Genomic DNA, 15604 nt, shown 5'->3' with positions numbered 1-15604 from the left:
TCTCCGTCTCTGTTTGCTTGTCTTTGGTCTTTTGTCTTTCTATTCCTCAGGCATGATGTTTTCTATTGCCCTGGCCTGAATTTGTAGATTATTTTTTCTGCTTGCTCAAATCTGTCCTTTAATCTTCTAGTGAATTTTTCTTTTCAGTTAATGGAATTTTCAGCTCCAGAATTTTTTTGGTTTCATTTTAGGTTTTCTGGCTCTTTATTATCTTTCCATATTGTTCACACACAGTGTTCCTGACTTTCTCCACATCTTCTTTTAGTTCTTTGAGCATTTTAAAACAGTTTTTTTTAAAAGTCTTTGATGGGCATATCACCCTCTTTTTCTGGGGCAGTTTCTGTTGATTGTTTCTTTACTCTGAATGGGCCATACCTTCATGTTTTTTTTGTATGCCTTGTGATTTTGTTTTGTTTTGTTAAACACTGGACATTTGAATCTAATAATGTGGTAACTCTGGAAATCATATTCTGCCCCTTTCCCAGGTGCTGCTGTTTTTTGTTATTGTTTTTGTTCACTGTTTTCTTGACTGTTGTAGGCTCTCTCTGTGCTGAGGATCAGCCTGAGATATAAACTTAAGATCTCAGGTCTTTCATAAGCCATTCCCTGGGCATGCATAGTAACTTTATAATTTTTCCTATATATGTAGTTTTTTCTGAATATCTTAGTCTTTAATGTCTGGCTCCAGAAAGGGAAAAAGCTAAAAATGAAGGGGGTAGGGGGAAGGAGCCAGCCCTTTAAATTCCCTGGAAGACACTTTAGCATGCAGGGAGCTGGCAACAAGGAACAACAATGACTACAGGCCTCTTTGTCTACACCTTTGGAATCAGATGGAACAATCAGCAATCAAAGGAAAGATTCCCAATATTTGGAGGACAGCGTCCTTTTTGCCCATCCTAGTTCCTGTAAACTGTGTGTAAGCTGCTTCAGGAACACTAAACTGCCTTGTGGCTGGGGGTGGGGCATGAGTAGCTGCTACTGTACTAAGAGCTGAAAGTGACTGAAATTACCACAAGTTTTCATCTAAATCTTCCCCTGGAAGTTGCAAGCCTTCAACAGACTTCAGAGTTCCAAAGTAGTTACATCAGACAGATTCTGCCAGTGCAATTGTTGTCTAGGTGGGAGACGGATTCTTGGTGCTTCTTGTTCCAACATCTTCCCAGAATCCTCTCCCTAAATGTGTAATTTTTAATCTTTCATAAGGATCTCGTACATGAAAAATATTATTAAAAACATTTAGAAATCACTTAACTTCAGATTCTGTGTTCAGAACCTATGAAGAGCTACAAAGGCATTTTTACTATCTATATATGTAAGGGGGTATAGATATGTGTATATGTGTGTGGGGGTGGGAATGATAACAAGTGTGATTACTTAGGGCTCTGAGCTTAAATTCAGACAAGGAGGTAATTAATCTAAAACACACACACACACACACACACACACACACACACACACACGACTTATTCCTTACAACCCAAAGGTGACTGATCTGTTATAAGAACGTGAGGCCCAGTTATCAGTTAAGCCCTATGTTAACAAGTCACTCTAGGACTATAACAATATTTCTGCTCCTGACTAGTGAAATTACAGGGTTAATTCTTTCTATCTTAAATGATCACAAGGCACTCTGGGATTCCCTATTCTAGGTCCAGTGTGTTTTTGAAGGTATCTGACACTAGCTCGTTTCATCACAAATACTCACGCTTCCTCGTGGACACAGCCTCTACTGAGGGATCTTCAAGGAAAGAGGGAGACACACTGCTGCTACTGGCTGATCTGTGCAGAGTTTCCTCCTGAGAAAGGTGGGGGCAGAGAAACAGAGAGATTCTTAGACATTAGTGCTCTCATGCTAATCACATTTTACTATTAGAGATTTATTTTAATGTGAGGCACCAAATTAAAATGCCAAAGGTTCAAGACAAGCAGAAGACAAACTAGAAGGGATCTAACATAAGACAAGTCTGGGTTTGTATCCCTCATTAGTGTGATGGGACACGGAACTAGTTTCTCATCTAGGTTTTAACACCTGGTATTTAACCATCTTTACACTGTGTTATTGGATCAGATAAGATAATGCACTCAAAACTCAAAATGCTTAACACATTACCAGGCACACAGTAAATAGTGGTTAACATTATTATTAGGGAAATATTTAATACATTTATAAAAGTAATAGATTGGGATCTGCATGAAGGTAGAAGCTATGTGTCTCATTCATTGTTGTAACAAACACACTGTTACTAAGTAATGAACAAATATTAATATTTGTTGAATAAAGATGAAAATAAACATTTCATATGAATCTAGAAAAATATCTACATTGTGCAAAACAAAATTTAAATTCCTATAACCTGTGAGAAGAGACATCCTTAATTTGTTTTTAATAATAATACCAAGATTAAGTACAATATTTATTCATGAAAAACTTACTATCTACTATGTGACAGGATATACATGAACTAAAAAACAACTTATTTCCATAATATCTATAGAAAACTGCTAAATAGTTTTAAATGTAGAAGAAAGAAAATTAGGTTAAAATATTAACCTATGATTATGTGTGACAAGTAGTGAAAATTCTCTCTGACCTACTTAGTTAAGGTGATTTTAAGAATTAGCCATTCATAAAAAATGGCCTCACCTAAAACCTAATGTTGAAAGCTGTGGTTTCAAACAAGCTACAATACAAAGGATCTGGTCAAAGAACATGGGATGAAAAAAGGCTGTATAAACCACACAGTTCAAACAAAGAAGGTTTGAACAGTGATTTCCACACTCTTGGTACATACCATGAAGAACAAATCAAGCAATGTAACCAAAGTTTCAACCCCAGACATGGTGTAAAGGTCACACAAATCTCCAGAAAAGCTAGCAAGCAGCTAGAACGACCTCCTTCTGCTTATGGAGAGTCAAAAGGAAATAAATGCCAAGAGTATCTCTTAGGAAAAGAAAAAAGGGGCCATATACACAGTACTCCCAAAAAATTATGAAGTGGGTGCTACCTAGATTTAAATAGCAGAAACCATCCGCGAGCCTCACATATGTTAGCCCACCTTCCCCAGAAACATTTTTTTTCTTAACATTTATTCATTTTTGAGAGACAGAGCATGAGCAGGGAAGGGGCAAAGAGGGAGACACAGAATCTGAAGCAGGCTCCAGGCTCTGAGCTGTCAGCACAGAGCCCGATGCGGGGCTCGAAATCACGAACTGTGAGATCATGACCTGAACTGAAGTCGGATGCTCAACCAACTGAGCCACCCTGGAGCCCCCCAGAAACATTTTTAGAGTTCAGTTTTACAGAACTGAGCATGTCCGCCCCTTCTACACCACTCTTTACTGATTCCACTTGCTTCTACTGGGAAGAACCAAGAACCTGTTCTGGGGCAGTCAGGTGACTGTAAGTCAGTCAGCAGGAGAGAGAGAAGTGGTGGGGGCAATGGCATGGTTCAAGTCCTTTTAGGATTTTCTCTCAAAAGCTGTTGATGGTCCTCTGCCCCTGCTTGCCGACCACATGCAGCTGGACCCAATCTCTCACTATTTAAAAACTAATCTTCATTAAGATTAGTTCCCAGCCCAGGGGAATCACAAAGATGCCCAGAAGAGGCCAGGGGACTTGGAGGTCGGATCTGAGCAAGAGGATGTGGGTGTAGAATCCGGCTCAGCTTGCCCTGTGGTGCCCATTCCCCCAACTAAGCACTTTGTACCTGGCTGGGGGATCCTGATGGCCTCTATTCTTTGAAACACCAGTCTTTTCTATTGCCAGGCCTGCTTTCTAAAACTTGCTTGCTTGTATTGTCCGATGCAGTTACTAGTCACTCACTAAACTAGGCCTTTTCTAGTTCTACATCCTGACCAGTAGGCTCTTAATCATATGTGCTGGTTGGAACAACGTCACTTCTAGAATTCCTGCTGCTCCTTTACTGCTGCTTTGCTCAAGGGTGGCACTGTCACTGAAGGCTGCCAGAACTGTCTCAGAGACAGGTCTGGGCAATTAAAGAATAATTCCTTAATTCTAACTTGGATGAACATGGAGTGGATGGAGCCAGCAACCACAACAGCAAACAGAAGATGAGAAGCTGGCTGTGTGTGTGTGTTGTTTGTCTGGCAGGGCCTGAGGGAAGAGGGAGGCAAGCATGTAATTTCATTTTATACAGTGGAGATACACAACATTGATGCTGCAGACAAAGGCTTGAGAGAGAATTGGGAAGCACCAGCATCCTGATTTTTTTCTGGAAAACAGGGAGGACATGAGATCTTCCTCCAAAGGGCAGCAGGAGAAAGATGAAATCTGGATAACCTTAGCAGAGTTTTCTTTTGCAGACCTGTGTATTAGTATTATTATAGAAAGAACGAGCTTCACTATGGGTAGGTGTGTGTGTGTGTGTGTGTGTGTGTGAGAGAGAGAGAGAGAGAGAGAGAGGAAGAAAGAGAAGAATCCATGGAAATATATATATTTTTTTCCTTCCCAGAATGAAGGGAAACGTAATGAAGATACTATGTTTGCATCTTTTTTTTTTCTTATTTTAATAGCACTATAATCTAAGACCATGTGAATATTTCAGAACTTATTCTATAAACTATGGCCACTATACTGGTCTTTACCGAAAAACAGTAAGTAATCCACTGTTTCACTTCCTGCCAAACAAATGAATTTCAGTCCCAACTTTATTGATTGAAAAATAGGAAGAGATCAAGCAACAACTAAGGCAACGTGATTAGTAAACTAGGTCAGAGAGGGCTGGCATTCTAAACATGGAATCAAGATTTGAGAGCCAGGACCTAATGGGACTCACCTCAGAGTCTGAGCTGTCCAGTTCAGCCAGAGTTGGGGCTTTGAGGAGCTTCTTCCGCTGCACAGGCACCTGCTGTGCAGCGCGCAACCCATTTTCTTTTGTTTGTGATGTTAAACCTCCATTCACCATTGATGATTCCACAACATTCTTTGGAGATTCGGGAGTAGTTACATCTGGTGAAAGAAAGGCGAAAGCTTACCTTTCTTTTCTCAAGCTAAGAAAGGTAATTAGTAGGCTGAATGCACTTTTCTAAGTACCTGCCTGCACTTGGTAGCACACATTAGGTGACATGGCATTTCCATGTCACACAAATACAACACAGAGGCTTGATACAATAATGCCTGCGTATATAAAACATTTTTGTTAGATATTATCTGTCAGATTCAATTAAAGAAAACCTTTAAATGAATAATTATATTTACATTTATACATTAGAATTTAGAGCCAGAAGGAATCCTATAGATAACTGACTTTAACTTCTGTATCCTCAAGAGATGTTAGTTTTACTTCATAGTCTCCAAAAAGCTAGTGATAGATGGACCACAGTGGTGGCATACACAAAGCCAAAGCAGCCATATGGCTCAACTATTTGAAAATGGTTTAAAAATCAAAATAGTGAATAATCTATATTCATATAAACATGATCACAAAGAATCTAGGATACATTCCTTCTGATAAAGCTGATTTATGATTTAGATTATTTAGAGCTCGAATCTGGGTGGGAAGATGATACAACAGATTAAAGACATGTGGCAGCACAGAGTATACAGTATACAGAGTACAGAGCATAGAATATATAGTACAGAGTACAGAGCATGGGGTATATAGTATAAAGTACAGACTATGGAGCACAGAGTAGTACAGAGAGTACAGAGCAGGGTGTATTTAGAGTATGCAGTACACAGTATAGACTACAGAGTAGAGTATAGAGACTATAGAGCATAGAGTATATAGTATACAGTACAGGGTTTAGAGTACATTTTTTAAAAGTGAAATAGGCTTTATTTTGAATATACATATCATTCACTCAATTTTTCATAGTGCATAGCTACGTATGGAAGTATACAGAGAAAAACAAACATTAGAAATACCTAAGGATGGAAGCTTACAGGCAAAGAAGACATCTGATACATACCCATGAACAAGCTTAGAAGCATCATAGGACAGCATCCATTAGAAAAGAAAAAAAGCCATGCAAAAAATCTATCCAAACCATGGCAGGCAAGTGCAATCAGTACAAGTTACAGTTTCTTATATAGTACAAAAGTATACATGTTCTTTGGATTGAAAACATAATATAAATAAATGGCTTGGCTTTTATGTCCAAGTCAAAAATCATCTAATGTAAGTAACAAGTGTGGATGCCACATGTGACAATAAAATATTAAAGGCCACAGTATATAGAGTATTTAGTACAGAGGAGAGTACAGCGAGTATAGTATGTAGTACAGAGAAGAGTCTAGAGTAGTACAGAGAGTACATAGAGTACAGAGTATATATTATATAGAATACAGAGTACAGACTACAGAATATAAAGAGTACAGAGCATAGAGCACATAGCATATACAGTATGGAGTAGAGGGCACAGAATATAGAGAGAATATAGTGTAGAGTATAGAGCACAGAGTATACAGTATAGAGTACAGGGCACAGAAATATATAGTATAGAGTACAGGGCATAGAGTATATAGAGTATATAGTATAGAGTATATATAGCAGTATATATAGTATAGAGAGTAAAGAGCATAGAGCATATAGTATAGAGCACAGAGCATATAGAGTATACAGCACAGAGTACACACTACAGAGCATAGAGACTATAGAATATATACAGAGAATATAGTATATATAGTTAAGTATATAGTATAGAGCAGAGTACAGAATATATATTACCGAGTACAGCCTAGAGAGCACAAAGCATAGAGTACAAGTACAGAATAAGAGTACTGAGTGCATAGTATAGAGGACAGGTTATACAGTATACAGAGTACAGAATATAGAGTACAGAGTATATAATATAGTAAGATGCAGATGATTTAGGTTCAAAGTCTAATTCTGCTGCTAGTTGTCTGTGAGCAAGTTACTTAACCTCTTGTTTCATCATCTGTAAAATGGGCCTAACTAACAACAGACATGAGCTCATTTTGAAGATTAACAATTGCATATAAAATACTACTGTTTGTAATAATGGTAACACACAGTAAATGTTGGGAATTATTAACACTGATTTTTATCTCCATTAGCAGGAAAGTTAAGGCTCAGAGTGACTTAGCCAGTCACACAGCTATTGTGTTGTCAAGTTTTCCATTAATAATTTAATGTAAAATAAACAATTGATGGACAGATCTTCCTTTTCTTCCTTTCCTCCCTCCTTCCTTGCTTACTCATCCCTTTTTTTCTCAGTCACAAGGACATGTGCTCTGACCTTCTGACCAGTCGCACAGTTGATTCCTTGTTAGTATTATTAATTCTTAAGGCTGCCTTTTTCTCCTGGTATGCTGTGGGACTAATGCAAGTGGAACTAATTTTCTTTAGTATTTCAAATGAAGTGTTAAACACAGACTGAGTTTAATAACTATTAAATTAAAGCACTTAATAATGAAAAAAAGCAGTCACTGCACATCTATTTTACAGACAAACAACATGAAACTGATCTCTGCACATGGACAGTCTGTGAAACTCCTGTGGTTGAAGGTAAGGGTACACCAAGCATGAAAGTGAAGAAGACACGAATGATTAAAGCTCCTTTAAGAGGGAAAGCACTGTAACTGCAGTTATTATAAAGTATAGTAGTTTCCCTCCCAACATACAATATTTATATGCTTTAAGTATAAGTGGTGGGTTTCCAGGAAACATTCAGTGAATTAGTGTGTTCTAGTACAGCCTTCCTTGACAGTATTTACAAGTCATAAATTATTATCAATAATATGTATCTAGTTTAATATTTACAATTTCTGCTTACTTTTAGAGATGAAGGTCAAAGCACATGTCCTTGGGAATGAGAAGAAAGGGTATGAGTAAGCAAGGAAGGAGGGAGGAAAGGAAGAAAAGGAAGACAGATCTGTCCGTCAATTGTTTATTTTACATTAAATTCTTAATGGAAAACTTGACAACACATGTGTTCATCTTCGTGTTATCTTTCCAGATGTTAGGCAGCTGGAGCAAAAACATAACTAGGTAAGGGGCTGCAGTGAAGGGGACAAAAGGGCAAAAGCAGCAAGTTTTTATACAAATTTAAAGGTTGAAATCTTTAAATAAATCTTTCCTATGGAGTTGCAGAGAGCAGTAGGCTGCCACACTTAAGAGTATAATTAAAAGTTTTCCAGAAAGCAAAAGAGGAAATGATCAGGCTAACTGATAAATCCTATTCTTTAAGAAAAAAGGTAGTGTTCAAATATGGTCTTGAACATATTTTAAAAGATCTTATTCTATAGTGTATCTTATTTTATACACTACCTATAGAATTTCTCAAGTTGTTATAGTAGTGAGGCTTTCAATAGAAAGTATGGAGTTAAAACGCACACATCTTTGTCCCCTCCTAGCTGCTCAGATTCCAACTGAGGCGCCCCCACTGCAGGTACTGTGAGAAGAGAGATATTCAGCTTTCCGAGGTGGGTCTCACATTTCCAGTCCTTCAAGTCGGAGCTTCCCCAAGGGTGAGACCACTAGTAGTGCATGGAGGAACACTGAAAGTTTTAATGGTTATGTATTTATGTTAATGCTTCAGGAAAAATAAATCGAATACGTGGCTTTATGGGTGTTTTTGCTTAAGAATTTTTAATAAGTCATTGATGATAGATTAAAGCAATTTAAATAATACTGGTGGTACTTAAAGCCTGGCAAAAATAGTGAGGGTGGCATCTGATCTGAAGTTTAGGGAATACTGCTAAATGACAGTGGCTGCCATGAGTTCATTTCATTCTCAATGCAGGACACTTGAGAAATTACCTCAATAGTTCTCTACTTGCCTAAACACTACCATGAGATTGATAACTATATTTGAGCTCATTCACTAACCTACTGAAATAAACACCTGTATTGAATTCAAAGCTTTGAGATAAATGGGATTGATAAAAAAAATATGTAACAAGTTTCAAGATGATCTCCACATAGAAGACAAATACTGTGTGTGATTTTATCTCATACTACTACATATTTGTAAAAGACCCAGTTGAACATATTTTTAAGAGAAACTTGTAAGTAGTTTGATTATGGTTTTAGAAGTCACATACCTCATGTTTAGAATCTAAAATGCATAACCACGATATTAAATACTTTATGTAATAAATTCATGTGTGTCAGATACACCCAACTGCTGACTTATTTAGTGGGAGGAAATAGGACTGTGATACAGATTATACATGTTTGCATTGCAAAAATAAATTACACTTACCTTAATTAATGTTGAATGGATTGTTATGATTTTCCACTAAGTAATATTTCTAAGACATACATAAACAGCAGAATATACTTCATTATGTCTTATTTTATACTTAAGTTCAGGGGCATTATCTATACTACATACTTAAATATTTACTCCTTAGTGTGTTAATTTTCCAACTTAGAGAAGAATTATAGTCCAATCTTTGGATTTAGGTTAAAAGAATGGATCGATCTTTTTCCATTTGTAACTAGGGACATCTTAATTGATTAGTCAAAATGCAACAATGCAAACAAAAGTAGCTAGCACAAGAAATCAAGAATGAAGCATGTAGAAATCATGAAGCACACTAAAGCGGCAAAATGATAAGCAGTTGAAAGCAAATAAAATTTTTTGCTACTCTTTTACATTATAGAGGTTAAGAGCTTTCTTCCCAAATCAGAAGCCACCATATTACCTATAACAATATATATGTGTGTGGGCATGCATACTTTCCAGATCAGCCTAATTTATGTTAGCTAATAGTAAATATGTTTAGGTAGCCAGCCATTCCCTCAGAGTCCAACTGATAGAAACATCTCCAGAAAAAGAGACATAGTCTCTATAATATATACTGCTAACTTTTGGAGATTATCAATAACAAGTTATGCACCAAAACATTTCTGAGTTTATTTTCCAGATCAAAATTTTTACAAGGTTTTTCTTTTTCTCTTTTACAACATTTACTCTGCATTCTGCAAATGGTTGATAAAATAAAAATTTTCAAATGAATAAAGAAAATAGAAAAAGCTCTTCAGTGGTCAGTCAAAAGTAGTAAATGAAGATTATAAAATATTTATCTGAGTTTTTTAAAAGCATAAATAATAGTGATGCCTGAGACCTACAAATATAATTAGAAATTTAAAAAACAGCTGGGAACTAGCTTAGCAGTTGGAAGATACTCCGTAAATATTAATAAACAGAATATGATACTAGAACTCTCTGGCTCTTTAAATATGAATTTGTATATAAGGTATGCCAACAATTCTAGAGCAAATCTAAGAAAACTCTGGAAGAAAATATTAATGCCACTATCTCATTTTATACTCAAAACAGCAGCATCCAAAATGAAAAATTCTAACTTGCAAAATATTTTATTGGGATTAAGTTGGCTTTGAATAGTCACTCACATATATTTTTAAAAACCCAACTTAAAAAGGGGCTGGTTTTAAGGCATCAAATTTAGTCATTAATGGTTACTTGTTTCACTCTTAATCCCTGTCTATTTAACAGCAGGGAACTAAACTTGTACTACAAACCCAGAATACATTAATTATACAGTTGACTCTTGAACAAGGCAGGGATTAGGGGTGCAGAGCTCCACCCCAGTTGAAAATCTGCAAATAACTTTTGACCCCCCTGCACCAAAACTTAACTGCTAATTAAGTGTACTGTTGACTGGAAACTTTACTGATAATATAAACAGTCAATTAACATATTTTATATGTTATATGTAACACACACACACACACACACACACAGAGTATTCTTAAAGCTAGAGAAAAGAAACAAATTTTTTTAGAGAAAAGAAAATATTAAGAAAATCATAAGGATGAGAAAATGCATTTACAGTACTATATGCATATTTGCTGAAGAAAATCTGTGTATAGGCAGGTCAAGCCAGGCTGGAGGTGGCAGTGAGCCTGGTCCCATGAAGACATATTCCGCAGCCTTAGCAGAGGCAGCCGCCTGGCGGGTGGGCAGCCACAGTGGCCTGGGGGTACAGTAGAGCTGTCCCATCTGCCTATAAGTGCCCCACCAACCGACGGCCATTGGCAGCTGTGGCCAGTCATGAGTGGGAAGGGAGGGGGTGGCCCCAGGCTTTGCAGCAGGCGGCCAGCATAGCCTGAGCCTCAGGGGCCAGGGGTGATGGGTAGGTGGAGGAGCACCATCCCCCCCTCTGGGTACATTTCCTTGCTTCAACTCAGCATCCTGACCCCCAGCTTTGGGTGCAGACCCTGACCACCCTGCAGCTCTGCTCATTGCCTCAGTCCATTGGGTCCTATGAAGCAGGAGGGGAGGGGAGAGTAGGGGTGGGAGGCACCTGTAAATAAATCCCTGTATCTTCTCCTGTCACCTCTTGCATAAAAAAATCTTCCCACAAGTGGACCTGAGCAGTTCAAACTCATGTTGTTCAGGGTCAACTGTATTTTACAACTGAAGCCATTAAACACATCTGCATTTTTATGCTCTCAATCAGCACTCAGAGTGATTCATGATTAGGCTCTATCCACAGGGAACACAGGGACACAAAGGACAGTTCTTGCCTATCAGTGGTCTTCTGAAATAGCTGACAGCTTTGAGTCTAATTACTTACATAACTGAATGTGCTTTAGAGAGTAGTTAGTGTCAAAACTTCATTTCTTGAAAATCTTTTCTACTCTCTTAAGGCAAAGTTCTGTTTTAGATTTTGACGTCATTGCTTCAGAAGAGTATGGGTGAAAGACAGTAACCCTAAGGATGGTCAGCCAGATTTCATAACCACAAGGATTGTGTAATGGTTCTTCTATAATCCCTTGGTAGGCAACAGATTTATTATTATAGTTTTAATTTTTTTAAGTATATTGTTTTCAAATAAGCAGAATTTTTTATCTTACTGACCACAGCTTAGAAGAAGCCTTTCAATTTTCTTCTTTGACATGTATGGACAAGCAGATGAATGAAATGTATTTCACAGAAACCACAAAACCCACATCAGGTGTGAAAGTGTTTTGTTTTGTTTTGTTTTGTTTTTTACCTGACAAGTCAAAACTGTAAGACATGCTAAGTGGCCGCATTGCTGAAAAAAGAAAACAAACAATAAAAAGAAAATAATTCAGCTGTTAGGAATACACAGAGAGGACAAAAAAGGGGGGGGGGAGGATTCAAGAAGACCTGTAATGGCATATTTCAGACTTGAAGGCAGAGAATAAAAATCTGAAATACAGTAAAACCATGAGTCTTAGTTTCAATTACATATATCACTAAGACTTGAAATGGAGTAACAATAAAAGAAAAAAAATAACTTTTTAAAGAATACGTTAAAAATGAAAACATGATAAAGATACAAACATTTTAAATAAACTTAGTATAGGATTTTGGCTTAAATATGATTTTAGGGTACAAAATTTTTAAAGAATAAATGCATTCTTACATAATTTATTTCAGGACGAAAATCTGGCCAAAATCTCTGCCAAAGGTGAAATATTTTATGAAATATCTCCTTTAGGAACTATCATCACACTGTATCACTATACTGCCCATTGCAGGCAGTATAACATAGCAGTTAAAGAGAGGCCTCAGGAGCCAGAATGTCTGAGTTTGAATCTCAGCTCTGCCACTTGCTAGCAGTGTGATTCTGGGAAAGTTACTTAACCTCTCTGTGCTTCAGTTACTTAATCTATAAAATGGGAAGAATGGTTATCTTATGAGATTGTTAGAAAGGTTAAATGACCCTACCAAAAAAAGGTGCTCACACATAGTAAACAGTGCTTTGCATGTAGTAAAGGCTCAATAAATATAATTTCATTTTTTAAAAAGATTTTTTATTTTTAAGTAACCTCTACATCCAATGTGGGGCTTGAACTCATGACTCTGAGATCAAGAGCTGCCATTACACTGACCAAGCCAGCCAGGTGCCCCAATTTCTTAAGAATAAACTTATTTATTTCCTGTTGAAATAATTTGTCTTAAATTTTGTATTACATATGCTAAAGCCCACTGAATTGTATACATTATACAGGTGAATTTTATGGTAGATAAATTATGCCTCAGTCAACTTTTTTTTTTTAAGCTTACTACAAAGACTTGATCGATTTAGGTATTCATGACAGTGAGAATTAACTATTTTCACTGCAGCCCCAAATTCTTAGCAGTATCATCGATTCTATAACCTAGGGTCAGGTAGGACAGCAGCTCAGATCTATAGCGGGGATGGATCTATAGGCATAATGGGAAGAATGTCTCCCCGTTAGTGTTTTCCAAAGTGGAATGCCTGTAGAGTTCCAACATCTAAATTTAACAGAAAGTATCTCTCAATTTTTTTTTGGTAGATGTTTTTAAAGGAATAATTTATATTTACAATCCAAAATCTCAATACAGTATTTTTTACAAATGATGTGAAGGTAAAGCATTGAGTGACATACCAAACGCAACTAGGTAAGATGTCAGAATCATATGTAGATGGTTTTAAAAAGCACTTATGTCAACAAAGGAGATGTGTATCTTCAATGGGGCAAATAATGCAACTCTTTGTTGACAATCATACTTACTGGTTGATGATGAGGAAATATTTTAAGTATTTCATCCTAATATATAAATTAGGATGTAATTTTTAAACAAGCATTTTACTGTATTTTAGTTATCTCAGAGAAAAGTAGTTAGGAATTTTATGTTGAGGAGAATAATCTTCTACTCACCATTAAAAAACCCTATATTTCTTGTAGAAACACTTTTCTAGATAGGTCTCTTCAGGCAAGGGAAACAAGCAAAATTAAACTCTTGGTACTACATCAAAATAAAAAGCTTTTGCACAGAGAAGGAAACCATCAACAAAACTAAAAGGCAGCCTACTGAATGGGAGAAGATATTTGCAAATGATATGACTGATAAGGGTTAATATCCAAAATATATAAAGAACTTATGTAATTCAACACCAAAAAAAAAAAAACGCAATTAAAAATGGGCAGAGGACATGAATATTTCTGCAAAGACATCCAGATGGCCAACAGATACATGAAAAAAAGTTCAACATCACTCATCATCAGGGAAATGCACCTCAAAACCACGATGAGATATCATCTCACACCTGTCAGAATGGCTAAAAACAAAAACACAAGAAACAGCAAGTGTTGGCAAGGATGTGGAGAGAACGCAACCCTAGTGTAGTGTTGGTGGGAATGTCAACTACTGTGGAAAACAGTATGGATGTTCCTCAAAAAACCAGAAATAGAATCACCGTATGATCCAGTAATTCCACTACTGGGTATTTATCCAAAGAAAATGAAAACACCAATTTGAAAAGACACAGGCACCTCTACGTTTATTGCAGCATTATTTATAATAGCCAAGATATGGAAGCAGCTCAAGTGTACATCAACTGATGAATGGATAAAGAAGATGTGGTATATACAATGGAACATTGTTTAACCATAAAAAAGAATGAAATCTTGCCATTTCCAACAGCATGGATGAATCAAAAGGATATGATTCTAAGTGAAAGAAGTCAGAGAAACACAAATACCCTATGGTTTCACTCATACTCTGAATTTAAGAAACAAAACAAATGAACAAAGGAAAAAGACACAAACAAAAAAAAAGATGTTGGTGGTTACCAGAGGGCACGTAGTTGTGGGGATGGGTGAAATAGGTGAAGGGGACTAAGAGTACATTTATCCTGAAGAGCACTGAGAAATGTATAGAATTGTTGAATCATTACATTGTACACCTGAAACTAAAATAACACTGTATCTTATTTATACTTGAATAAAAAAAAAAAGCCCACCTATCTAAAAAACCCCTGCATTTCTGAATTAAAATACTATTGACTCTAAATTTCCCTAATTATGCATAGCAAATAAAATACAACATGGTCTCAGAGCACTCATCACCCTTCTCTAATATCTTCTCATTCTACTCTTCTCTGGTATAGGAACCTATCTTTTGAAATAAGACTGACTATTGCATAAGAAAAGGATGCTATTATTTCTTGGAAGATGAAGTTTGGATCTATTCCAAGTTCTATGTATTACAAAGAGGAGAGAAATCAAGCATAATAACAATTAAGAAGTTTAGGGAAAAGATGTTTAAAAAAATTTTTAATGTTTGTTTATTTTTGGGAGAGAGAGAATTGTGCACAAGTGGGGGAGGGGTAGAGAGAGGAAGACTGAGGATCTGAAGCAGGCTCTGTGCTGACAGCAGAGATCCCGATGCGGGGCTCAAACCCACAAACCGTGAGATCATGACCTAAGCTGAAGTTAGATGCTCAACTGGCTGAGCCACCCAGGAGCCCCAGGGAAAAGATGCTTTTAAAGGAACAATTTATATTTAAAACCCAAAGTCTCAATACAGTATGAGATGTTAGAAAAAAGAAAATGATCAGACATGAACAAAGACTGATGCACAAGAACAGTATTTTCAGACCTGACGGGGGAAAAAATGGAGAGTCTGTCAAACAATAGGGAAATAGGTAAATAAAACACAATATAGCCATATATCAAGATATAAGGTCCTTAGGAGATGTATTTACATGGGAAGATGTTCATGTCACATACACCGTTAAATGAAGAGAGCAGAATACTTTCTTGTCTCCATTTCATAATGCACAAGTAGATTCACAGTGGATGCCTCTGGCTGTTGAAATTATGGGTAACGTTTCTTCTATAACATTTACACATTTCCCCAATTTCTA

General features: G+C 36.7%; 1 protein-coding gene across 1 annotated transcript in view; it reads right to left on the bottom strand.

Annotated features, from left to right (window-relative positions):
* Positions 1-15604, bottom strand: part of SPIRE1 (spire type actin nucleation factor 1) — a 208478-nt gene that overhangs the window by 29641 nt on the left and 163233 nt on the right. Inside the window, exons 9-10 of the mRNA XM_047090345.1 lie at positions 4797-4969; positions 1706-1796 (exon numbers count right to left, since the gene is read on the bottom strand). Of these exons, the coding sequence (XP_046946301.1) occupies positions 1706-1796; positions 4797-4969 (264 nt within the window). The remainder of the gene's footprint in view (positions 1-1705; positions 1797-4796; positions 4970-15604) is intronic.

This window comes from Lynx rufus, unplaced genomic scaffold (genome assembly GCF_022079265.1).
Source record: "Lynx rufus isolate CCGP_SWC_20201006 ecotype Redwood Valley unplaced genomic scaffold, mLynRuf1.p SCAF_29, whole genome shotgun sequence".
NCBI classification, from domain to species: Eukaryota; Metazoa; Chordata; class Mammalia; order Carnivora; family Felidae; genus Lynx; species Lynx rufus.
Note: the sequence above shows the minus strand (reverse complement) of the source record. Positions and strands in the feature narration are given on the sequence as shown.